The sequence below is a fragment of the Salvia hispanica genome, chromosome 1 (assembly GCF_023119035.1).
Source record: "Salvia hispanica cultivar TCC Black 2014 chromosome 1, UniMelb_Shisp_WGS_1.0, whole genome shotgun sequence".
NCBI lineage: Eukaryota > Viridiplantae > Streptophyta > Magnoliopsida > Lamiales > Lamiaceae > Salvia > Salvia hispanica.
The window spans coordinates 2598912-2626596 of NC_062965.1; the positions used below are offsets into that span (position 1 = coordinate 2598912).

The window sequence follows — 27685 nt, forward strand, 5'->3', positions numbered from 1 at the left end:
CATGATATTTTTTTGGTGAAATTGTATCTGAGTCAAACAATCATGTGTGGACATGAACTCCGATGGGTTAGACAATATTGTATATTCATAAAACAACTCGACATCGCTTGGTTAAACACTATAAAAAAATATATTGAACCTAGGCGACAAAAAAATTTCACTATAGAATAATTGAGAGTAAATCCAAGTTATAGTGGTTTTTTTTAACTGATTTTTCAAATTGTTGAACATGTCAATTTATTTTTTTTATTTTTTATTTTTATATGTGAAATTATAGGCAACTAAGTGTTTTGTAGTTGTGAAAGGCAAAATAGGGTTATAAGGTGAAAGTGTACAAGTGACAAAATTATCTGGACTGCTATTTATAATGGCAACTAATGAATGTTTTATTTATTCACGCTTGATTTCAAATTTATAATTAATGTGATCTATAAACATTTAAACAGAATAAATTATAAATGCTTGTAGTTATTTTTTTTTAAAAATCAAAATTACAATCAGGACTGGATACCCAATTTTTAGTGACTAGATACCCGAGTCGGGATTGAAATTTCTCTTTTTAGTTAAATTTAATTTTGTTGGTAAAATTGAATATTTCTAAAAAAGAGAAATTTTCATAATATAGGTTTCAATTCGCGGACCAACCTTTCAAAATATGAGATTAGGGCATGCGAATTTTTTAGAATAAAAATTTTTAGTTTTTTTTCCTCTTTTTCTCGTCTTTTTCTTATTATTTCCTTCTCAAAAATATCGGAATGACCAAATTACCCCATATTTAAAATTATTAGGCATTCTGCCAATTCAACGTATCATCACAAAGCTTCTCAACCTTCTCTCTACAAATTTTAATTCACAGCTGCAACACTTAAATTTTTTTTGGCAATTCGAAAGTATCTATTCGGATTGCTGCTCGTTTCACACTAAACAAAAGCGCCTGTCCGCTAGCAAAACTTACTTTTGCGAGTACTTTAATACAATTTTGCTAGAACTATTGTGCTCATAAATGGGCGCTTTTTTTGTAGTGTCGGTTGTTGCTTATATTTGATGCAGCTGGATATCTATGTTCTATTTTGAAGGATGAAGAAAATATAAATGGGCTATCACTTCCAACTTTACAATATTTTACACTCCCTAAAAATCTTTGGATCCACATCCCTTCCTATGTATAATTATATATACGGACACAATCTTGACTAAATAAAGATTTCGTCAGTGAAATATATGAGTATCAATTAATCATATTTTAAGTAGGAATCTTGCAACTTTACAATATTTTACACTCCCTAAAAATATACTAACCAATTTTTATAATATCATAGACCCTATCAATAATTGGAAAGAGCGGTCGAAATATGGAAAGAATAGACTCTCAATAATCGGAGTGGATCTCCTAATCCATTTTTCCTACTCCATTCCTAATCCACACTCACAACTTAATAAAATAATCTCACTATCACTTAACCATCACTTACATGTATAAGATTATTTTTTAAGTTGTGAGAGGTGTATTAGAAATGGTGTAGGAAAAATGGATTAGGAGATCCGCTCCGATCAATAATTGATTGCATATATAGAGAAAAAAGTATATGGAAATCAATATTAGAGATAAAAAAATAAAAATTAAAAAAATTAAAAAAAATCGAAATATGAAAAGAGCAATAACCCTAACCCTAATCACCGCCGTTAATAGATATATAATTCTAATATATATACATTGCATAATTCCAACAATTTCATAGAAACACACAGCTATGAATATCGATGTGTTGTTTGAGATACTCTTGCGTCTTCCTGTTCGATCCCTCTTGAGATTCATAGGTGTCCACAAATCGTGGTATTACATCATTAATTCTCCAGGCTTTAGAAAATTGTACAACTTGCGCCGTAACAACAACAAAGATGAGGAGGTATATCTATGCTTTTTCAATTATGGTCGTACACTACTATCAATAGATCTCCTAGACAACGGGAAGTCATTGATGTGGTATAACTTTCAGCATAATGACCAAATGAAGTTTAAATATGCATCTGTATCTGTATCCGGGGAGGTTAAGGGTCTAGTTTGCATAAGTTCTCCTTGTGTGTTAGGCCTTGCAATATGCAATCCTTTTCTTGGTCAACTGAAGAATCTACCACTTCCTCTTTACGCTTCTACTCATAGACAAGATTTGTATGCTCATCATGTGGGACTGGGTTTTGACGAAGATTATAAAGTGGTGCAGTTGTTGTTGTGCTCCGTGCACGACTGTTTACATGCAAATCTGTATTCAGCAAGGACGAATTCTTGGACGGAATTGGATAGGCATCAAGATTTGATCATCCAGAAACCCATAAAGTCGGTGTGCAAGAATGGATCCTTTGCTCACTGGGAAGGGATAACAAGGAAAGGGAGTAAGAAGATTATACTAAGCTTTGATATGAAGAATGAAGTGTTTCGAACAATTAAAATATCAGGAACGGGTGACCAAGAACTTGATAATTACGTTCGGCCATTTAAGGATTTTATGATTTTTGCAAAGGATGAGTGCTCTTTTGTTATCCTTGTTATGGACGAATATAAGTTGAAGGTTTATGAGTCCAATGGTGAAGGAAGTGAGGTTATTTGGAATAATATGAATAATGTGGACCTATATTATTTTTGGAAGGACAATTTTGGGTGGAGTACTTATGATATTCCTTTTTGGAGAAATGGTAATTGTGTGGTTCTCCAAGTTCGTAGTTCTATGGTTCTCAAAGATCGTAGTTCAAGAGAACTGCTTTTGTATGATTACCATGCTCGGAAATTCATCAAACATTTCGAGATGTCTGGGATCTCGTCCTCGGAATATGATATCATTGAGTATGAAGGAAGCTTGATTTCACCTTAGAAGAAGTAGTATTAGTGATTTCTCCTTATACATTTTGTAATAGTATTTGGAGTTTCAGTTATTTTTTTAAAACACTAATCCTATTCTTTTCTTTCTGATATGAGAATTTTTGTTTTCATCTACCAAAGAGTGATCCAGTTAATATTTATAAAGATTAACTTGTGCTTAACGAAATAGAAGTGCAAACCTGTTGAATAGGTTGATCATGGTTTTTTGGGTTTTGATAATCTTACTCCAAAAGCCATAGTTGTTTGACCAACAAAACAAAGTTGCAATTCTATATAGCTAATTGACAATGAAAATTCTTAATATCACTAGTGTCCTTGTTTGATTCCTCTCTTTCTGGTATTAGCATAATCGCATAGTACTTGATTATTCATGTGAACACGTTAAGTGTTGCAGCTGCGAACTGAGATTTGTAGAGAGAAGGTTGTGAAGCTTTGTGATGATCCATTGAATTGGAAAAATGCCTAATTTTAAATCGCATACGAGGTAGTTTGGTCATTTACATATTTTATGAGAGGGAAATATAAGAAAAGCTAAAAACTCATATTCACTCTGTCCCATAGTATGAGAAAAAATTTGATAGACTAGTATACCGAGTGTCAATCTTACTTGGTATGTCCTATCATTCATTTTCTGACGTGTGGAATTTTATAAAAAATCCCTTCCAGCTAGATGGACACACACACAATGTGATATTTATGGAAATTTTCTTGTATCCTAGAGGATAATAATTTTCGACTATATATCCACGCACAATACATGTATAAATTTGCAATGAGAAGCTCCATCTTTTATCTAAAATTTACTGAGTACTTTTTTTTTAGGATTAAACTTTTTGATTGGAGATCTTTTTATTATAGGAGTAGTAGTTTTATGTTTTTTTAATTTAATTGTCATTTTCTAATTTTATCAACCGTATTTTGTTTCAAGAGAATTTCAGTACTTAAGGAGTAGTTTTTATGTTTTTTTTTTTTTTTTCATTTACTGTATTTTGTTTTCTAATAATTTCCACATTTTTAGTAGTTTTATTTTTTTATTAAATTTAATTGTCTTTTTAATTTTCAAATCATCTTGTTGGTATTAACTAGTACCTTTGTATTTTAACATAATTAATAATTATTTATAATTAATGTGTATAGTAAAATAAAACAAGATTATATTTTATACTGTAGTAATTATTAATTTAAGTGCAATATAGCTATCAATACAAAGGGAAAGCATTCTCATCGTATAAATTGAAATCTAATATGATGGAGTAGTATTTTTTTTAGTATCAACGTCAAAATCTCATATTTTTAGGTAAAATATGTACTAGTTACCTAAAATATGAGATTCTTTCCAAATAACTCATGATATTTATTGCATTTACCAAACTTTGCGTGGCCATCTAGTTGGAAGGTGATTTTTATACAATTCGACATGTCAAAAATTAATTGACGGGACATGCCAAGTAAGATTGCCACTTTGGTATACCTAGTCAATGGAATTTTTTCTCCCCATAATAGATGTCACACTTTCCTTTTAGTTTGTCCCACAAAACATGTCACATTTCCTTTTATTAAAAAAATTCTCTCTCACACATTAATATAAATATACTATTTTCTCTTTCCATTTAACACACAAAACAACACATCCTAATATCCCGTGTCAATTTCTAAGTGTGACATCTACTATGGTACGGAGGGAGTACTATTTTGAAATATTCGCACGCCTCGATTTCATATTAACGAATTTAATCTTAAATATCGAAAGACCAGCAAATTGAGACCCATATTCTCAAATTTCTCTTCTAAAAATTAAGTATTGTCTATTATTTTAAAATTCCAAGGTAATTAGATAATCCTAATTTCTTATTACGAATGGATGAAAGATGTTAATTTGTTATAACTTGTAATTTTGTAATCCTCAAAGTTTTTATTTATTTTCTCTTAAATTTGATCTACTTAGGGGCGGCGAACGGGTTATCCGTGGGTATCCGTACCCGTACCCGAGTTTAGCCAAATTTGTTGTCCAAATACCCGCCCCGCGACAAACCGGGATTATCCGATACCCGTGTCGGGTATTCCGTACCCGACATTGCGGGTACCCGTACCCGACCTGAAATCCTAGTGAAAAAATTGAAAACCATAATAACTGTCAATGTTCCCTAATTTACTTTATTAATATCGATGTTAAACGTTAAATAGATTGAGAATAAAAGTGAAGGGACACTCTATAGCTAGTTCCGGTGAGTTTTCAATTGTATGCTCGTTGGAATATAAAAATATTATAAAAGAACTCTTTGATTATATAAAGTACTCTTATCGTTACACCTTAATAGAGGCATTTCATTTTCTTCACTCATTTTGGAAAAATAATAATATAAATACTCTTTTCTACATTATTATCTCTCTTACTTTTTTTTTTCTCTGTTCTAACTATTTATTTTTTATTTTTCAAAATGAGTGCATTTATGGCTATTATAATTTAACTATTTATCTTTTTTTTCTCCACTTTAATTATTTGAAACCTTTTATTAATATGGAACGGAGGAAGTATTAAAAGATGAAATATGGCTAATACTAATACTAACGGGTATTATCGGGACTAACGGGTATATCCGTGCGGGTAGTGGGTATACCCGCTACCCGCAAAACTCTAAACACTCTACCCGATCCCGCCTCGTTTCCCGATATCGTCGGTAATGGGTACCCAATACCCGGCGGGTAGCGGGGCGAGATGGGAATTACCCATTACCCGCTACCCATTTTGCCACCCCTAGATCTACTACAAGAACTATGTGTTTCTAAAAGATTGTACTACAAAATTTGAACTACTACAAAAATTTTGTATTTCTATAAGTTTGTACTTCTCTTGAATACTACTTCAACTTTATATTAAATTCAAACCTAATAATATTAAATAAATTCTAAATGTGTGTAGTTAATTTTTTTAAAAATCAAAATCACAATCGGGACAGGATACCCAATTTTTCGGGACTGGATACCCGAGTCGGGACTGGAATTTCTCTTTTTAGTTAAATTTGAATTCGTTGGTAAAATTGAAGATTTCTAAAAAGAGAAATTTCTTAATATAGGTCTCAATTCGACGACCTTTCAAAATATGAGATTAAGGCACACGAATTTTTCAGAATAAAAGTTGATAGATTTAAAATTATTAGGCATTCTGCCAATTTAACGTATCATTACAAAGCTTCCCTACCTTCTCTCTACAAATCTCAATTCACAGCTGCAACACTTAAATTTATTTTGGCCATTCGAATGTAGCGAGGAATTAATGCTATTCGGATTGCTGCTCGTTTCAGCTTTTGCTTATATTTGATGCATCTTGATATCTATGTTCTATTTTGAAGGATATGCATGTTGAAGAAAATGTAAACGTGCAATCACTTCCAACTTTACAATATTTTACACCCCCTAAAAATCTTTGGATTTCGGCCTCAAAATAGTATTTTACTCTACTATTTAACTACAACATGTATACACACCACATCCCTTCCTATATAGTATATATTAAATATACGGACAACGGTGTCATATTCTAATACTTATAGCACCCTAATCCAAAATCAAGACCAAATCTCCACCCTTAGATTTTAAAATGAGTGGATGAGATTAAATCATACGAATCTCAATAAATAGTATACAAAATATCAACAAAAGGGTAATATCGTCATTATGTTATCATATGATAATTTTCGTGAATGTTTTTTTATATCAACATAGTGTATTACAAATATCAACAATATGGCATAAGAATATCAACACTAGTATAAGAAAATATCAACACATATTTATTAAGATTTTTACATGGTTTTATTGAGATTTTTTAAATGGTTTTATTGAGTTTTTTGATGTATTTTGTTGATAAAAATCTGGTTATCAACGTTTACGAAAACTAAAATAAAAAATATCAAATTTCATCATCCGAACGTCGTTGGAACATATGCAATTGAGAGCTCGTTGGAATCCTTATAAAATTATCTTTAATTTGATATATTTTTTGCGGAAAAATAATTTAAATCGAGATAGTTACGTAAATTTAAAGTTTTAAGATGATTTTAATGAGAGAGAATTGACATTAATACATTCTAATTTGATTTATTAATTTTCTTGATTAAAAATATAATACATGTGACATTATTTCAACTACCAGATCTTCTAATATAATGGCTAAGATTTAGTCTTAGTTGGGATTGCTTAGCAATTGATCACTCCCTATTGTCACAATCTTGACTAAATAAAGATTTCGTCATTGAAATATATGAGTTTCAATTAATCATATTTTAAGTAGGAATCTTGCAACTTTTCAATATTTTACACTCCCTTAAAAATTAAAAAAGTATTCAATTTTTACAATATCACAGACCCTCGACAATTAAATGCGCCTATCAATAATTGCATTGAGAAAACTCGAAAATCCCAGAAGTATGGAAAGATAGGTCGAAATATGGAAAGAATAGACTATCAATAATTGATTGCATATATAGAGAAAAAAGTATATGGAAATCAAGATTATATGGAAAGAGCAATAACCCTAACCCTAATCACCGCCGTTAATAAAAATATAATTCTAATATATATACATACATTGCATAATTCCAACAATTTCATAGAAACACATAGCTATGAATATCGATGTGGTGTTTGAGATACTCTTGCATCTTCCTGTTCGATCCCTCTTGAGATTCATAGCTGTCCACAAATCGTGGTATTACATCATCAATTCTCCAGACTTTAGAAAATTGTACAACTTGCGCCGTAAAAACAACAAAGATGAGGAGGTATATCTATGCTTTATTTCTGATTTCAGTCGTCCACAAGTATCACTAAATCTCCTAGATAACGGGAAGTCATTGATGTGGTATTACTTTCAGCATAATGACCAAAGGAAGTTTAAATATGCATCTGTATCTGTATCCGGGGCGGTTAAGGGTCTAGTTTGCATAAGTTCTCCTTATGTGTTAGGCCTTGCAATATCCAATCCTTTTCTTGGTCAATTGAAGAATCTACCACTTCCTCTTTGCGCTTCTACTCATAGACGACAAAATTTGTATGCTCATCATGTGGGACTAGGTTTTGACGAAGATTATAAAGTGGTGCAGTTGTTGTTGTGCACCGTGCACAGCTGTTTACATGCAAATCTGTATTCAGCACGGACGAATTCTTGGAGGGAATTGGATAGGCATCAAGATTTGATCATCCAGAAACCCATAAAGTCGGTGTGCAAGAATGGATCCTTTGCTCACTGGGAAGGGTTAACAAGGACAGAGTGTAAGAAGATTATACTAAGCTTTGATATGAAGAATGAAGTGTTTCGAACAATTAAAATATCAGGAACGGGTGACCAAGTACTTGATAATTACTTTCGGTCATTTAAGGATTTTACGATTTTTGCCAAGGGTGAGTGCTCTTTTGTTATCCTTGTTATGGACAAATATAAGTTGAAGGTCTATGAGTCGAGCGGTGAAGGAAGTGAGGTTATTTGGAATAATGTGAATAATGTGAGCCTATATTATTTTTGGAAGTGCAATTTTGGGTGGACTTATGATATTCCTTTTTGGAGGAACAATAGTTGTGTGGTTCTCAAAGGTCGTACATCAAGAGAAGTGATTTTGTATGATTACCGTGTTCGGAATATCATCAAATGTTTCAAGATGTGTGGGAGATGGGCTACGGGTGATGAAATCATGGAGTATAAAATCATTGAGTACGAAGGAAGCTTGATTTCACCTTAAAACTAGGATTAGTGATTTCTCCTTACATATTTTGTAATAATTTTTGGAATTTCAGATATTTTTTAGAACACTAAATCCTATTTTATTTTTTCTTGCTAATATGAATATTTGTTTTCATCTACCACAAAAAGTGATCCAGTTAGCATGAGGATCTTTCCACATAACATGACATATAATGAAATAGAAGTGCAAACCTGTTGAATAGGTTGATCATGGTTTTTTGGGTTTTGATAATCTTACTCGATCCAAAAGACGTAGTTGTTTGATCAACAAAACAAAATTGCAATTCTATCTAGCTAATTGAAAATGAAATTTCTTAATATTAGTAGTGTCCTTGTTTGATTCCTCTCTTTCTGGTACTAGCATAATCACATACTTGATTATTCATGTGCACACGTTAAGTGTTACAGCTGCGAACTAAGATTTGTAGAGAGTGATCCATTGAATTGGCAGAATGCCTAATTTTAAATCTGATACAAGGTAGTTTGGCCATTTACATATTTTATGAGAGGGAAATATAAGAAAAGAGAGAAAAAACTAAAAACTCATACTACTATTTTGAGATATTCGCACGTCTCGATTCTATATTCTGTAAGGTTAACGAATTTAATCTTAAATATAAAAAAACCAGCAAATTGACGAGTAAAAATTCCATGGTCCATTTATACCAAGTTGGCAGTGAGTTGGTGTACCTCACCAATAACTCAATGACAAATGAATGGGCCACATGCCAAATCAAATAAATATCAATTCAATAAATCTAATTGCACAAAATAGACATGTATTATTAAACGAAAGTGGCATTATATTACTACTATTAAATTAGAAAATATCATCAAAAAATAGGCGTGCAATATAATTACAACATATATGTATATTGACCTATTAATGTAAGTACTTAATATGTTAAACATAAAAAGTAATCATATTACATTATTTTTCATGCCGAGAAAAAAAATCATACAATTACAACTTTTTGATAGTAGTACGATTTTGATGTAACTAAACTTTTCGATAATCATCAAGCTGTTCTATTTAATATTTTTCAGTTTAATATTTTATTTTCTTATTTTAAAAATTTCATGAATTTTTTTAATAAGAAAATATTGAAAATTATAATTGATTTCTTAATACAGCATATTCTTCTCCCTTTTCTGGATTTTTCTTTGATTATTTATTTCATAATTTTGTTTTCGTCATTTTAACTTTTTTTTTTATTTTATATTTTTAAAATTTTTAATCATTGCTAATTTAATAAATATATGTATTGTACTCATTTATAATTAAAATTTATTTGATTTGTAAATTGTACTTAGTTATTTTTACTATATGGAGTAGTTTTTAAAAATATAAGGTATGTAACTTTTTGGTTTTCATCAATATTTTTTTTAATAATAATATTTTATTAAATTTTATAAATATAGCAATTTGTTTTAATTATGATTACACATGACATGACACATGAATATATATTGTTTCATTTGCGTTGCAAGTAATGCACTTAATCAATTCTAACAATTTAGAGGGTTGTTCCTTGTTATATATCCTATTTCTTTACAAAAATAAAATTTAAATTAACTTAATAATAAAAAACCAAACTCCATTTTTAGGGTTACTGTTTGAGAAGACGCCCAAGTGGAGAAAGTAATGTGAAGGAAAGTTAATTAGAATAACAATAAGGAAAATATCCCACAAAATATAGTAACAAATCAAGGAAAGTTAATTTCAATATAGTAATGTAAAGTAGTTATAATATAATTTTTTTCGTGAAAAGTAATGCAATATGATTTTTTTTTTTTTGTATAATATCATTATATTATTATTTCAGTATCATATATAAATATATACTGTAGTATATATCACGCCAAATTCTATATGGTAATTTGCATAATTAATAATATAATAATTTCCATAAAATCATTAAATGGATGTTTCCATTTTGTGTTGTTAATTTGTTAAGTTTGTGTTTAATTGATGTGCTATAATAGTTAACCCTAATCTCCGCTCGGACTTGGAAATACTATAAATCATTTTTAAAAGGAAATCAAATCGACTCTCAATCTCTAACATAAATATATATGTACACTATATATACATGTAGCCTATCTTCCTAAACGCATAATAACAATTTCACAGAATTAGTAGTACAATATTGAGACACATATATAGCTATGAACAACGATGTGGTGTTTGAGATACTATTGTATCTTCATGTTCGATCCCTCTTGAAATTCATAGGTGTCCACAAATCGTGGTATTACATCATTAATTCTCCACACTTTAGAAAATTGCACACCCTGCGCCGTAACAACAACAAAGATGAGGAGGTATATCTATGCTCTACTCCTTATTTCATTACTGGTCGTACACAAGTATCACTAAATCTCCTAGATAATGGGAAGTTATTGATGTGGTATTACTTTCAGCATAATGACCAAGGGTCAAAAGATGTATCTGTATCTAGGGCGGTTAAGGGTCTAGTCTGCATAAGTTCTCTTTATGCGTTAGACATTACAATATGCAATCCTTTTCTTGGTCAATTAAGGATTCTACCACTTTCTTCTTATGCTACTACTCACTCCCCGACTGATTTTTATGATCATCATGTGGGACTGGGTTTCCACGAAGATTATAAAGTGGTATGGTTGTTGTCGTGCTGGGAGCACAGATGTTTACACGCCAGTCTATATTCGGCAAGGACGAATTCTTGGAGTGAATTGGATATTGATCAAGATTTGTCCATCTATAAACCTATAAAGTCGGTGTGCAAAAATGGATCCTTTGCACACTGGGAAGGCGAAACAGAAGCGGTGAGAAGATTATATTAAGCTTTGATATGAAGAATGAAGTGTTTCGAACAATTACAATATCACGACTGGGTGACCATATGCTTGATAATTACTTTTGGTCACATAAGGTTTTAGCTATTCTTGCAAAGGATGAGTGCTCTTTTGTTATCCTTGTTGTGGACAAATATAAGTTGAATGTTTATGAGTCGAGCGGTGAAGGAAGTGAGCTTATTTGGAATAATGTGAATAATGTGGACCTATGTTCTTTTTGGAAGTGCGATTTTCGGGGGAGTGATGAGATTCCTTTTTGGAGGAACGATAATTGTGTGGTCCTCAGAGGTCGTAGATCAAGAGAAGTGCTTTTGTATGATTACCGTGCTCGGAAATTCATCAGACAGTTCATGATGCTTGGGAGCTTGGCCTCTGGTGATGAAATCATTGAGTATGAAGGAAGCTTGATTTCTCCTTAAAAGTAGTATTAGTGATTTCTCCTTATATATTTTGTAATAGTATTTGGAATTTCAGGTATTTTTTAGAACACTAATCCTATATTTTTCTTTCTAATATGAGAATTTTTGTTTCCATCAACAAAACAAAATTGCAATTCTATCTAGCTAATTGACAATGAAAATTCTTAATATCAGTGTCCTTGTTTGATTCCTCTCTTTAGCATAATCGCATGCATGATTATTCATGTGCACACATTAAGTAGCCAACATTATTCTCGATAAAACGAAAAACAAAAGATTAAAAAGAGAGAAAATCTTCAGACATTCTTCTTGTTAAAGTGTCGTTTAATTTGCGGAAAAAATATATGTCAATTACTGTCATGTTTAGCTTCATCGAATCAAAATAAGCTGTAACACATCATCTATAAAAACAATGGGAAATGAATCGCAAAATGGGGAAAATAAAAATAAAGGAAATATTTTACCACAATATTAGAAGAATACATTTTTCTTTTCTTTATATATAGGGTTAATTAATTAATTTAATTATATTTGGTGGTTTAATCGTTACATCATGTTATTATTACAGAATCATATAGAATAAGTTACTCCCTCCGTCCTGCTTAAGATGACATGTTTTCCTTTTTAGTTTGTCTTAATTAAGATGACACATTTCCTTTTTTGGTAATTTTCTCTCTCCAATTAATTCATTCAACCACTTTTTATCACTCCTATTAAAATATCCATCTTTCTTTATTTATCTACATTAATACTTACATCCACCTTCTCTCTCAAATAAAACACTTTAACCAATAACTCCTAAAATCTCGTGCCGACTAAGCAATGTGTCATCATAGCCGGGACGGATGGAGTATTATTTAAAAAATCTAATATTTAGAACATTTTGTAGAGATGAATTTTCATCATAATAAAAAGGTAAGTCATCTATAAACGCTAAATAATTTCTTGGGCTTACATGAAATTGAGACTCAGTTTTATAGTAGTACAAGCTTATCCATTGTCTCCACATAAATTGAAAACCAGCCCATTATAAATGTGGGCCTTTAATTTTGGTTCAAGCCCAAAGAAATAATTTTTTTATTATTTATTTATTTATTTATTTACTTTTTCTTAATTTCAATTATACGTGGAGTAATATTTTTAGGAATAAGTATTGCTAAAATCACATTTTTTTGACAAAAATTTGGTATATCAGTATAATTTTTGAATTAAAAATTATGAAATAAGGATTTTTATGAATTATCCAATAAAAGCAAAATCGAAATGTGCCAAAATCAAATTGATATGACAAAATAAAAAAGGACGAGACAAATAAAACGACATCATTTGAATTCGATCAATAAGGACTAATATTTAGCAAATCTTCGCGCTTATGGGGAGAATCATTCCTATTTTATAGCCATCGACTTAAAACAAATAAAATGAAAATTCGAAAGTTCGAAAGTTCTTCTAGCTATCATAAGAGAAATAAAATTGAATAGTTCTAAAACTTAAATATTGTCTATAGTTTTAAAATTTCAAGGCACTAGATATTCCTAATTTTTAAACAAGTGGTTTTACTCCTCAAAACGATAAAAAAAAAAAAGAAGTAATTTTATGTCTATACAATATATAAAAAGAGAATTTTAAAGGTAATTGGGGAAATAAATCACATTAAATCTATATATCTATTTATTTATACTACAATATATAAAAGGGGAGTTTTGGGGTAATTAGGAAGGTAAATCACATTAAATTTGGTGAGTAATCTAGACTGGGGAAAAAATACCGAAATATCGAAATATCAGCCTTATCGTACCGAAAAAAATACCGAAAATATCGAATTTTCGGTTTACGATGACTTTCGGTATGGCATGATGATACCTTACCGAAAGATTCCGATAAGGTAACGGTATGAATTTTCTAATACCGCGGTATACCGTTGTATACCGAAATTCGGTATATACCGTAAATTTAGGTATATACTGTAAGCTAAGGTATATGCCGCAAAAATATAAACACAATTATATATAAATATATTTTTAAATTATAAAATCTGTTCTGAAATATAAATATAATTATGAATAAATTATATTTAATTTATTTGTAAAATTATAAATATAAATAATATTCTAAAAATTTTAATTTTCTATTTTAATTGATGTTGAAAGTAAGGTATACCGAACTTCGGTACGGTATACCGAACATGAGGTACGGTATCAGTATGGAAATTCGTCATACCGAAAATAAGGTATACCGAAGTTCGGTATACCGAAAACTTTGGTAAGGTAAAGGTATGACTTTTTCGCATACCGTATTTACGGTAAGGTATACGGTATGGTGGTTCCGGTAAGATATACCGTACCTACCCACCCCTAGAGTAATCGTGGATACGTTTGTAAGCAACCCACATTTAAAATATATTTTTATTATGCAATTATATTAAACGATATGTTTCTTTTAGAAAGGGTGTATTTACAAATAGACGATAATTAATTATTTATTTAAATAATAATATCTATTTTATATTATATTTTAAATAAATACCCAAATAATTAGCAGAATTCCAAATTTCAAATTTCTATCATTCATCATCACTCTCACAAAGAAACCATCTTTCATCTCCCAAAAATCCCCAAATTTTCCCCACACACTGTGTTATTCAATCATGAATTTGCCGGAATCGGCCAAATTGCTGCTGGCGGCCAGCGCCGGCGACACCGTCAAGCTCTTCGACATCTCGGTGGAGCCTCAAAACCCCTGTGTTCTCACCCACTTTCCATCGCCAGGCTCTCGCGTCAATTCCGTCAGATGGAACCACAACAGTTAGTGCATTAGCATTATCACTTCATCTTTTCGTAGATCCATTCCGTTTACCTAGTTTAGTTTATTGGATTTTCCCCTAATTATGTTTGCTTGTCGACTGGGAGCTAAGCTGCACTTTTTCGATTTGTCAGATTTGGTTTTGGCTAGCGCTGGAGAAGATGGTAGGGTTTCGTTATGGAGGAAGAACGGGCAAAGCTTGTGGATGGTGCCGGCAAAGAATGCCAGGGGCGAAACAGTCGAGGTACATTGCCTAAAATTAAGAAATTATTTGCTGTTTTTATTTCGTAGCTATGTTAATTTGAGTTCTAATTCTTTATAATTGGATTCTTCATAATGTTAAATGTGTGTTGAGGATGCTAACTAAGTTAGAGGAGAGTGAATAAAGTTGAGAGAATGATCAAATGCCAATATTATGGCCAAAATTAGAGTTTTTCAAGACTGATTAGAGCTGTAATTAGGGTTCTTGTACATAGCAAGTTTTTAGTCTTATAATTGTTTTTAAATGTATAAGCCTTCAGAGTCGATATCAACTATCAGCTTCAGCAATAAAGGATCTCGGTATCTTTGCTCCGGTGGAACTGGCCAAGTTGTGAGAATATGGGATCTTCAGAACAAACGATGTGTCAAATGGTTGAAAGGCCATACTGATACGATAACAGGGGCTATGTACAACTGCAAAGACGAGCATATAGCTTCTGCAAGTCGTAAAGGAGATATTATACTTCACAACCTTGCTTCTGGCGCAAAGGCTGCTGAACTCAGGGACCCTAATGGACAGGTTACATTTATTTTTCTAAGTACTGATTACTGTAAATCCTCTTAAATATTTTTTTTGGTTATGTTAACGACTATTTTCATTCGAAAACATTACAAGACCAGGTTTTGGGTGCACTTGATTATTCTCGGATGAGCAGGCACCTTTTGGTTACAGCTGGTGATGATGGGTCCATTCATATGTGGGATACAACTGGTCGCAGCCCAAAGGTTAGCTTTCTAAAAATAGGTCATGTAATTATGTGGATGTTTGAATTCATTTGAAGAAATTTCATCCTGTATGTATAGAGATTTTTTATTGTTTTGTAGATAGCACTTTTGATAGGAAGGTGTGATATTTTCCCTTTATATTTGGTTATGCACTCAGGACTGCTTCCTATACTCAATCAGTTGTCCTTACTTCATTCTAATATGGCTTAAAAGCTGTTACTTTTACCGTATTACAGAAATTTCTTTTGCAATTTTCAGGCTTCTTGGCTGAAGCAGCATTCAGCACCTACATCTGCTGTTAGTTTTTCACCATCCAATGACAAGGTCTCTTCCCTATCTGCTTTATATTCTTTCTTTAGGTAATTGACATTAGTGTTCCCTGTAAAGGAACTGTACTGTAACTCAAATTTCATGTAGTAATGTTTTTATTTTTTTTTGTGTATTCGACAGATTATTGCTAGTGTTGGTCTAGATATGAAGTTATACACATTTGACACAGGGTCAAAGAAACCATCTTCTTGTATTCCGTACGAAGCTCCATTTTCTTCACTCGCGTTTACTGATGATGGACTAACTTTGGCGGCTGGTACAAGCACTGGTCAGGTTGTATTCTATGATGTTCGTGGGAAACCACAACCAATCACAGTTCTCCGTGCGTATGGAAATTCTGAGGTGATTATCACATTTCAAGAATCATTTGAACTTCCTGTTTGGAGATTTGATTATGTTACTCTTACTCGTGGTTATTGTGCTAATTACTGCAAAAAGCACTTCTACTATAACTGCTGTCAGTGATCTATTGTTACTGTTTCAATGTTTCAACCTTTCTCAAGAAAACCCTAGATTTGAATCATTTTTCATGAAGTTAGTAGTTAGTAATAAAGCTTATCAGAGGATCACTTTCCAGTTTCCACTGTTAAGCAAAATATCAGGACGAGCTCGTGCAATGCTAAACACAAGAACAACATTTGCATTGTTTGAATCCATTATTTTCTGCATCTAAATATTGCTAGAAAACTTCATTGTAGTCATTAAAATTAATATCATCTTTATCAGGCTGTCACAAATCTCTGCTGGCAAAGGTCAAAACCAGTAATGGTTAATGAGAACAACTGCTCAGACGATACTGTTCTTTTGGCTGGTGATGTGGGGGATTCTGTTCTTATGCCTGATCCACTTCCTTCCCGAGCATCTTCTAGCCTATCAATGCCCTCAGTAGTGTCTGGAAGTAGGAATCCTCTCCGAACTGGGTCTGGAGATTTATTTTCTTTTCCTGCAGGATCTGCATCGAGTTCTCTTAACTTGTCTGCCTCTGAGGAAACACCTCTCCGAAGCAGCCTATTGACCGGTGGAGCTCTCACGAGATTGCACGCACCTCGAAGCTATAACTTCAAGGATGATATGGAGGTGTTCTCCCCTCTTATGGAAGTTCAATCAATTACACCCTCTGTTGACAAATTGTGGGAAGATCGTGATGTTTCAAAGAAAGATACAGAGAGAAAATCTTCTTTTTTGTTTCATTCTAGAAGATTTGGTCTTTCAGAGGAAGGCACTACTAATGAGCATCCAATAAATGACTGGAAATCTAACTCATCAGCTAAGCAGGTACCTTTTGGTTGTCTCAGTGATTTCTTTTCATATTTATCTTTCCTTTCTTTTCTTAGCGATATTGAAGTTAAACTGTGTGAATGTGTGATGTAGTCTGCTTGCTTTTATTTAGACCATTCCATTCCTTGGCATATTTATAGTACTATTTTAAACATACAACTAATGACTATTTGAAACTTGTCATCTTGCAATCTATATTTTGATGCTGTTGATATCCTTGCAGGATGATACCTCTTCCAATTACACACAGTTGTCACCCGCATCTACCCGTACAGATGATGCCTCCTCCATTACTCCACCTGAATCTTGGGGTGGCGAGAGATTAATAGACAAATTCAGTCAGCATCGCCAATCTCTCAACCTGCCTTCTCGTGTTTCAACGCTGGCATCAAGTAGTTTGTCGTCTGGCTTATTGCTGTCTGGTTTACAACTACAAGACGGTCTCCCCACGAATCAAAGTACAAGCAGTTTAACATCAAGCCTGAATCTGAACAGTTTACGAGCCCTCAATCATGAAGGATCTATAGAAGCTGTTTCCTCTCCTTTAGGTACAAAAGGCATTACAGGCCAAGCTAATCTTGAGAATCTTGGTCTAACTCCGTCGCATCCTAGAAAATTCTCCAGTTATGCAGAGAGAATAGGTGCCACGCCATCCTTAAATGATACTACTTCTTTTCCTGTGGGTTCCCCAAAATCTAAGAAAACAGGAGCAGAAACTAGGGAAGAGCTTCTCAATAGCTTGTTATCAAGGTCTGAAACTCCATCAGCCTCAGGAACCAGTGCCCGTGCAACTATAAATGTAAGGAACAATCAAATGTTGCAGTTTCTGTTTATGAATTTTGTGTGGTCATTACAAATGCCTGAGTCATATTTCCACGACATTGGTTAATCAAACTTGTGTAATTTCGTTGTAGGGTGGAATGACACATTTGCCAAAAGCTCCATTACAGTCGGACTCACAGCAGGGAAATTCTTTCACACTCCAGCTTTTTCAGCGCATGCTTGAAGAAACTCTTGCTTCGTTTCAGAAAACTATCCATGATGACATGCGTAATCTTCACCTGGAAATATTAAGGCAGTTCCATATGCAGGAGGTATAAATCCGATATCTTGCCTGTTTGGTCTCGTTACTCCTGTTCCCTAATACTGGCAAGTAATGTGCAGATGGAGACGTCTAATTCCATAAGAATGTTATTAGAGAACCAGGCTGAGATTGTGAAAGAACTTCAATCACTTCGAAAGGAAAATCAACAGCTCCGTCGGATGCTTTGAGTCCTCCTGTGAAGGTTCGTTCATTAGGCACTGTTCGATTACAGTCGTTCATCAAGTATCTGTAAAAAAGAAAATATTTCCATCGATGTTTCTAATTTTTTTTGGTGTGGCGTGGCGTGGCGAGAGTAATTTTTCCTGGGGAAGGGGGTAGCTTTGCTTCATACATCTACTTAGTTTGTTCTTTAACTGAAAAATCATTTGATATCAATTAGCTTATTGATTAAGTGGTGATTCTTTTAGCTTTTGTTTTCCTTGAACATCATCAATTCATCATCTCTCTGTATGATTATGGCTTTAGCTTTCGGCATTTTTAATCTTGGAAAAGGGTGATTATCTTCTTAATCTATGCTCAGTAGCTCTGATTTGATACTAAGATACAACAAGGCTTCTGATTTGAAATTTTATTGGTGTTTGTTTGGATCTGAATCTTGATGACATAATCACTAAATTAACTTTGTGTAGTCAATATATGGCAGTCATGAATAGGGAAAAGCATCACTAAAATATATTTATATGAATCAAAAAATGACCTTTGATTGAATTGTTTAACATCGAAAAGAAAAAAGTGAAAGACAGGGGAAATGTAACAAACGTCTTCTTTCTCTTTTTTTTTATACTGTATATAATCTTTAGAAATTGAAAACTAGTGTCAATTAGAGTCGATCAAACTGTGCAATGTAGAATTTGTTCAGCATTAACTAAGAAAAAAAAGATGATCTATATTATATATATTATCAAGGAATTTAATTTTAATAATATGCTATTTATTCTAAATAAAGCCTAGTATTTTATTCATTTATTCAAATTTTAAATTGTATTTTTTTGTATAATTTTCTGATTAAAGATGCTTAGTAAAATTAACGATAAATTTTTTAAAAAAATAATGATATTATTTGGTGTAATAATGTTTAGTCATGAATGAAGAATGTTACTATTAATTACAGTTTTAACGGTGACATTCTCACTTTACCGAGATGTTGCTTTTCGGGACGATAATTGTATATATAACTAGTTTCTTATCACTAATCCTCTAATCATTCTCTCTCGTAATTATTTCTATCTCTCGATACCCCTAAAACCATGCTGCAACTACCTACAACAATCCTGTTGTTATAACATGAAAATACTCCCTCCGTCCCAGATAATTTGACCTAGTATGATTATATATATTGATTGTAAATAATAATAATAATAATAATAATAATCATTATCATCATCATCATCATCTGTAATTTACTTCTAAATTTTATGTAAGTCTCATATTGCAAATTTGCAATGTCAAAAAAGTCTATTTTAATTTGAATTTATTATAGTGTAGGATGAAATTGAATGATTATGACTAAAATGCAAAAAAATATGATAAAAAATTTGACGTTTTCGGTTTTACAATCATGCAGAAATGCGTAGAATTGAGAATACACAAAATCAATTAACAAGTGAGAAAATTTCAGAATTTTATATATTATAGATTGAATCATTGAATTGAATGATTGATCATTGAAGGATGACCGTGAAATAGTTAATTCAACTTTCGGTGATAAACTAATAGTGTGATTAGGTGTAGGTTGGGTTATCTATCACAGCCTTAATCATGCAAAATAAACATTTGAATAAGTTAAATCAATTCGGTTAGTTCGGTTATAATCGAGAACCGACCGGTTCTAACCGAGTCGGTTAATCAAGTAACCGAACCGAAGATCGGGTCGGTTCCGGTTAGTTTTTTGAAGGCATTTTGGGGTCGGTTAACCGACAAATCGGTTCGGTTATTAACCGAACCGACCGAATAACCAGCCCTACAGTATTCCATTTCGGGCCATCCCACATAATTTGTCCCACTTCACTTAGTGGACCCCATATTCTACTAACTCATTCATACTCACATTTTATTATAAAACTAATATTTTAAAAGTAGGACCCACATCCCACCAACTTTTTCAACTCACTTTCCATTAGATTTCTTAAAACTCGTGCCGAATCAAAGTGTCCCGAATTATCTGAGACGGAGGAAGTATCTCATAATTATAAACAGTATTTTAGGTTCTCACGTAAAATTCCTGGCTCCGACCGTGCATGACACCGTTGTGGACGTTATTTACCTATCGATCATTGATGTAGTCCTTCAATAACACTGACGGACTAATGTCCATCCATCAATTGCTGTCTTTATCTCGCATTTGTTTGATTTTCTTGAGATAATCATTCTTAGCAGCCGAAATTTGAGATGACACATGTTTCTTAATTACATGGACGAGAAAAAAACCAATAGGATAAATAAATAAATAATTAATTAATAATGTAAAAAGTTTATTAAATGGTCAGTGTTTCATGCACGTCTCGTGGCGTCGCAATTCGCAAATCCATTCACATTTGCACACGTAAGTAATTCCGATAAAGCGGCTTTTGCTTTCCACATCTACTCTTTTGTCGCGCTTCGAAGCCGCACGCTTTTAATTACAGCCCTCTAAATATTACTTTTGCAAATCACATTACTCCACCTCTGTGATTGAGATAAGATTTTAAGTAAATTTGTGTTACACGAAATATTTCATTTTTATCGTGCAAAATTCTTGTGTAGAATTGTCAAAATATGGAAGGGGACGTGTATCAATTAAAGGTGACCAAGGGGATCATGTCTCTCACTAGATATCGAACGCGATCATGTTTGTCAGCAGATGCTTTACCGTGTGTTTGTGAGAGTTGGTTTTAGAATTTTTCATTATGCGTGGAGCTGATAGAAAATAACTGCTCTTTGATGGATGAGGTTAATAGATAACGTCTGTTCTTTGCTTTTGTAATTTTGGACAAAGTATTTAATTTTTTATTAATTTTGTTCAAGTTTATACTCTCTGTAGCGACTCAGTTGTGACCTTAATTCGATTCCACCCAATCTTTTCATGAGAAATATATTTTTGGTAAAATATTTATCGTACCAATAGAGGTAGGACATTTGTCAGAAATAGATGAGCAGTTACCTTATTTGGCTGACCAATCAACTCAATGACCAGTTATGGAACGATAACGTAAACAGATTGAAAAATGACCAGGAGGATCATGTCTCCCACAAGATATCGAACGCGATTATGCTTGTCGGTAGATGCTTTACCGCGTGTTTTGTGTCAGTTTTTTATAATTTTTCATTCTGGGTGGAGCTGATAGGAAATAACTGCTCTTTGATGGATGAGGTTGACAGATAACGTCAGGATATGCTATCTGTTTAATTTTATTCAAGTTCATACTCTCTACTCAGACTTAATTGATACCTTAACTCGATTCCATCCAATCTTTTCATGAAAAAAATATTTTTGGTAAAATATTTATTCGTACCAATAGAGGTAGGACATTTTTCAAAAATAGATGAGCAGTTACCTTATTTGGCCGACCAATCAACTCAATGACTAGTTATGGAACGATAACATAATTAGATTCATAAAATGTTTTTTCTCTAACTAGAAAATGTATTAGTTAAATTAAATCTAATTTTTGAACTTCTTTATTGTGATTTAGTCATATGATTGATTAAAGAAAATATTAAAATAAATTAAACTTTGAGATAGAATAATAAAGTATATACAAATAAATGAAATTTTTGAATGATTAGGTTGTCTCATAATTTAAAGAAGACAACATTATAAGATGTAACTGTACGCTACCTGATAAGCCATATTAATTAGGCTGACAGCAGTTTCTTTCCCATTCGAGTAAATGAAAGTCCAATTTCTCAACTTAAAATCGAATATTCACTACAGAAAAATTAAGATTATCCTAAAATTAAAAAATTAGTGTCCTAATTTTTGTGGAGATCTGCCCATCACAGGTGGCCATCTGAATTGACTCAAAACAAATGTTACAGTACCTTACACCATTAAAAAAAAAAGAATAAAAAAACTCACTTTTTATAAATTCATTTGAATTTCATTAAAAAAATACGACTCAAGTGTTACCATTTTTTTTAATTGTGAAAACAACCGTACGAAGTTATTAAATTCACAATTGCATGTGAATTGCGAACCATAGTCGTGATCGAAAAAGTTGAAAATAATACACAATTTTCGCAACAATTATGGATTTTTAATTGAACCTTTCTCTTAAAAATATATATTGACCATATCAAAATTTTAGACTTTATAAATTAAGATTGGAATGTGTTACTGTGTATTAATTAATGCATTCGAAAGAATACAAGTATATGGTACAAGGCTAATTATTCTTTTGTCAGACAAAATAATATGTAGTATATAATATTAAAAAACAATTTGCATAGAAATGGCATACGTGTGAATATCGAAGTAGTGAATTCACCTATAGAATTTGATTAAGCACTACTCAATGTATTTTTCGCTGAGCATCAATGATAAAATTTAATAAAACCATTAATATAAGCTCTATATCAAAATAGTACTCCTATATACTCCCTCCGTCCCATTAAATATGAAACGTTTACTTTTCAACACAAAATTTTATATAGTTTTGTTATGTGAGCTAATGAAGAGAGGGAAAATAAAGTAAGAGAAGAGAAAAAATAGAAATAATGATAAGTCTATTTTAGGAAACATACTCCCTCCGCACCATTAGAAATGCAACATTTACTTTTTCGCACTTGTTTTGGAAAAAATATAATAAATAACTAAAATGGTGAAAAAATAAAGTAAGAGAGAGAATAACGTAGAGGAGAGTCTCCTTTATATTATTATATTTTTTACTTTATTTTTTCTCCACTTAAACTATTTATTATTATTTTTTCAAAATATATGTGAAAAAGTAAATGTTCCATTTCTGATGGGTCAGCGAGAGTATTATTTTTAGTGGGACAATCCAAAAAGAAAAACGTTTAATTTTAAATGAAACAGGTGGAGTATATCATATGATTGTCGATTACACATGAATATGATAGCAATAATAATGGATATGCCGATTTGATGCTCAATCTTGCAAACCACACTATTTTTATAAGGGAATAATTTTAATTTCTGCATAGAACAAAACTAGGACAATAGTTGCCTAGCTATGAAGCATACAACAAATGAGAAATGCACATGTTAGTTGTAAGTATTTACCAAATATCCAGTGAGATTTATTATACGTGGCAGATGTATGAATCTTGCCCACTAACGGCTCGCTACATAAGTTCTGACCACTTATCATGTGATATATTAATTCATGGCTGTGACACTCTCCTAAATATTTATCAAATTATTGCATCCATAAGAAAGATTAAAACAATTAGTAAACTAAACATTCAGATCTCTGCAAATCCTGATCTTGATCTTCAAAAACATCTGAGCTTTGTATTCCATCCTAAGTGAAAAAAATATTAGTGGATATGGAAAGTTGGGGGATTTCATTTTCTTTAATACAAAATTAAATTCGCGTCGTTTGAAATGTCAATTTCAAACTCTATTTCTGTCTCTTACTATATTTACTATGTTGGCAAGAACATATTGTCGTATTCAGGAAACAAAACCGATAGAGTTGATCACAATTAAGGTTGTTGTTGACTCGCCGGCAGCAAGTTTGGAAATATGCAATCGAAGTGTGTTATAGCGGTTCGGTAAGGATCACCTACTCCACTAATCCTAATCCATTCCTACTCCACACTCACAGTAAAATAAAATGGACCCACCATCACTTATTAAAATTACTCATATTTATAAGATTATTTTATTACCGCGGTTCCCGCCTGAGTTTGGAAGTCGAAAGCCTTTTCTTTCACTGTGTCTACCTTATTTTATCTCTTTTCATGTTATTCATTGACCAAATAAATAGGTTCGGCTAAGTGTAAACAAAATACTAATACTACCAATTTATTAGTATTCAAAACCCAACAATATAGACTTAGTTTATTAATTACTTTTCCCATGCTTTCTATTTTCATTCCCCTCAAACAACAAAATCATTTGGGAAACTTGATATCAGGTATAAGAAAGTGGAATTAAACATGATCAAAATACATTTCAAATGTTTTTGTTACTAACAGCATACACAGACCATCACTTTACATAAAATAGCAATTCAACAAATTTCAAATTCTTGACATCCTTTTCCTTAAACCGAAATAAGGGTTTAATTTCTGTTTTAACAGAATTCCACTTTTTCCTTTTCACCTCAATATTCCTAGTTGCCAAATCTATATAATTAGACATATAAGTGACTTTCATTGGCTCCACCTTGCACTCTATCAATTGAATTAGGGGTAACATAACATATATAGTTATGTAATTAATATTGATAACATTGTTTAAGTTCATTTTATACATCCTAAACTTCATTTTTGGTCCTAGCATACAACCATTTTAATACTAGTGTTTAAGTTAATAATCAGGTCGATATTGTTTTGACTGTCAAATTTAACAACACCGACAATTTTCGGACAAAAAAATGGATCAATTGATACTAGGTTAAGGACCTAACACAATCAAACGTATGTTCTAAACTAAACTCTTATAATGATCATACATTTAATGGACTTTAATCTTCTACTATGTATACACTAATACACTACTCTTTTTTCAATAGGCAAATTGTTGTCCCTAAATTTTTCTGTTAGATGATACAACATACCATCACCGAAGTCCATTTGAGGGATTAAACACTTGATAGAATATGTTCATGTGCAAAGGATGGGCAAACTGAGGTAAGTTCACCATCAAGTTTTTGTGGCACCTACCATTACTCCAAAAATGTAGTACTAACAACTTTAGTGATTTGATTTGTTTGATAATGATAGTATATTGTATAATTTAATTATTTTCTACTTTTGATCTATTACTCCAAAGATGTCTGAGGCTTAAATGGAGTAATTTTTGAAACTTATATGGAGTATAAAATAGTTTCAATTATTTTTCTTTAGTATATAAATATCGAGCCAGATAAAGTTTCAATCCATCGTCTACAGTCAGCAACTCATCGTCTTAAAACCAATTAATGGTGAAAGAATTAACCTTCATCAGTGTGGCGTACAGAGTGGTTTCAGTTTTCGTGTAGCAAACGTATACGCGAAAAGCACCGACGATATTTGTGTTGGACTGAGAGGTAAAACAATCATCTGAGCACAAGATGTGATAGACAAGTAAAAAAGCCTAGATGATGTGAATTCAAATCGCACAATGTTAGAAACGAAACTCAATAATTGATTACTGGTAAATGGCAAGGTACAAAGTAAAAAATAATTGCAAAACGTTACTAGAAAAAACAATAATAATTGATTACCATGAGAGGTGTACCAATGAGAATTCTTTAGGTGTAAAGGCAAAAATTCAGGTCCGACGGCGTATTATTAATAAATAGTACATTAGGTATAGCAATGTTATGGAGTAGTAGTATTTTTATTAAATTTCTAATTAGAATATGAATTCATGTTTGTGATTCCCTAATAGAATTTTTTTAATTACTTTTATTATATCAATTTGAGTACGTCCATGATTATCTTTAACTGGTCTTATCATTAGGCATGAGATCACACTGCTAATTGACATCGATATTAAAGATGCATTGTTGTTGTGTGTGTTGGCTTCGTGATAGACTAATTAATATTTGCAAAAATTTTTAGATCTGAGTCTATCTTATTGCAATTTTTAATAAATGAATTGAATCGATTATGTGCTTCATATGAAGTCTATCTCAACGGTGATATATATTGTGTTATATAAATATTTATAAAACATACACTGTAGTTTATGTTAAAATGACAAAACCTCTTAAAATGACACCGTGACACCACATATACAGCAATATTATAAACGCTACACAACAATCTATAGATTGCTGTATAGCGTATTGGATATTGCTGACTGAGAAATATTGTAAACAGTCTTGCATATTGCTGGCCGTGTTTTTTACCCTTTTTTTGACACATGACAGCTTATTATTCGTCCACATGTACAAATGATTGGCTAGGAATGATGGTATGATATTATTTTAAGAGGTGATGGCACCCTAACACTCCCCAATACACTATAATAGTTATTTTTTTCAAATTTTAGTTCACATACATAGTACTATAATGGCAATAAGCATTGTAAAAATATGGAGAGACTAAAATTACAACTACTATTCAACAACATATATAGAGCCGACAAAAACAATGCTAGTACAAAATATGCATAGCCACGAAATCGACCAAAAGTGACATTATTTTCTGTTCACAGAATCTACTGTTTAATTTGGTTCACTAAATTTTTATTCATTTTGGAAGATACATTCTTGGCAATGGGTGGTTAAAAGTAAAAGAACATGGTTTTTTTTTTGTTTTTTTTTTAAGAAAATAACAAATAATGGCATCAAATAGGTGAATGGGGATGGGGGCGAATGATTCCATTCTCTTTTTTTATAATGATAGATGAAATAATCATAAATGCATAACTAAATCTGTTTTGAAATGCATAATGTTCTCGGGCCGTAATTTTAATTAGACATGAAAATTTGAATGAATTAAATATATTAATAAATAATTGTTTTAAACTAAATTAACATGTGTTCAGTTCAATTTTTAAAAATATAAAGAATAATTCTTTTTGCTCTTTGATAACACTTTAACTATGATATGGATGAAAATAGCAACTATGTCAAATTAAAAATAAAAATTTTCAACAACTTTAATATAAGCTGTTACAATTGTTCACATCTTTCATGCGCATGTACATTACATGAATCATGGGTGATAAAAATGATATTATTAAAAAATAGACTTAAAGAACGATAACAAAATAAACACCTTATTATTTTAAACGAATACGTATATATCCAGTCAAAAAAAAGTATTGTGTATATATTATATCAGTTGCCTCATTAATTACAAAATTATGTAGTATATATTACAATTCATACTACTAGTATTTAACTTGAGTTGCATTTAAATTGATTTGTAAATAAATAGGTAAAATTTATAATACTATCTAGTAATAACATTATTTATATATAGATTCATAGACATCGATTGAGTATAAGTAATTTAGCTATTAAATCATATGCTATTATAAAATTTGGAATGAATGTTTTAGAGGGGGCTATTTTTTGCAAGGATTTTATATAAACATTTTTTCGAAATAAAGTGTAGTATATCTTACAATGAGATAAAAAAACAAGCACGATGAAACAAAATTAGAAGAGTGACAAGGAGAGAAGTTACTTATATTATTCCAAACTTGGAAG

General features: G+C 31.7%; 4 protein-coding genes across 4 annotated transcripts; all 4 read left to right on the plus strand.

The window, feature by feature from the left end:
- Positions 1-1751: 1751 nt before the first annotated feature.
- LOC125224086 (F-box protein At2g43440-like) lies at positions 1752-2867 on the plus strand. Its single transcript, XM_048127439.1, has one exon. It carries the CDS (start codon positions 1752-1754, stop codon positions 2865-2867), a length of 1116 nt encoding a protein of 371 aa, XP_047983396.1.
- A 4633-nt stretch (positions 2868-7500) lies between these two features.
- On the plus strand, positions 7501-8610 carry LOC125224098 (putative F-box protein At3g10430). Its single transcript, XM_048127448.1, has one exon. It carries the CDS (start codon positions 7501-7503, stop codon positions 8608-8610), a length of 1110 nt encoding a protein of 369 aa, XP_047983405.1.
- A 2171-nt stretch (positions 8611-10781) lies between these two features.
- On the plus strand, positions 10782-11869 carry LOC125224108 (putative F-box/kelch-repeat protein At1g12870). Its single transcript, XM_048127457.1, has 3 exons — positions 10782-10937; positions 11037-11420; positions 11528-11869. The coding sequence occupies exons 1-3, from the start codon at positions 10782-10784 to the stop codon at positions 11867-11869; spliced, it is 882 nt and encodes a 293-aa protein (XP_047983414.1).
- Positions 11870-14446: 2577 nt separating this feature from the next.
- On the plus strand, positions 14447-18777 carry LOC125205488 (protein NEDD1-like). The gene is made up of 10 exons (XM_048104463.1): positions 14447-14673; positions 14806-14915; positions 15186-15452; positions 15554-15658; positions 15917-15982; positions 16109-16330; positions 16715-17263; positions 17490-18065; positions 18181-18360; positions 18431-18777. Exons 1-10 carry the CDS (start codon positions 14517-14519, stop codon positions 18536-18538), a joined length of 2340 nt encoding a protein of 779 aa, XP_047960420.1. The 5' UTR covers positions 14447-14516; the 3' UTR covers positions 18539-18777.
- Positions 18778-27685: the final 8908 nt, after the last annotated feature.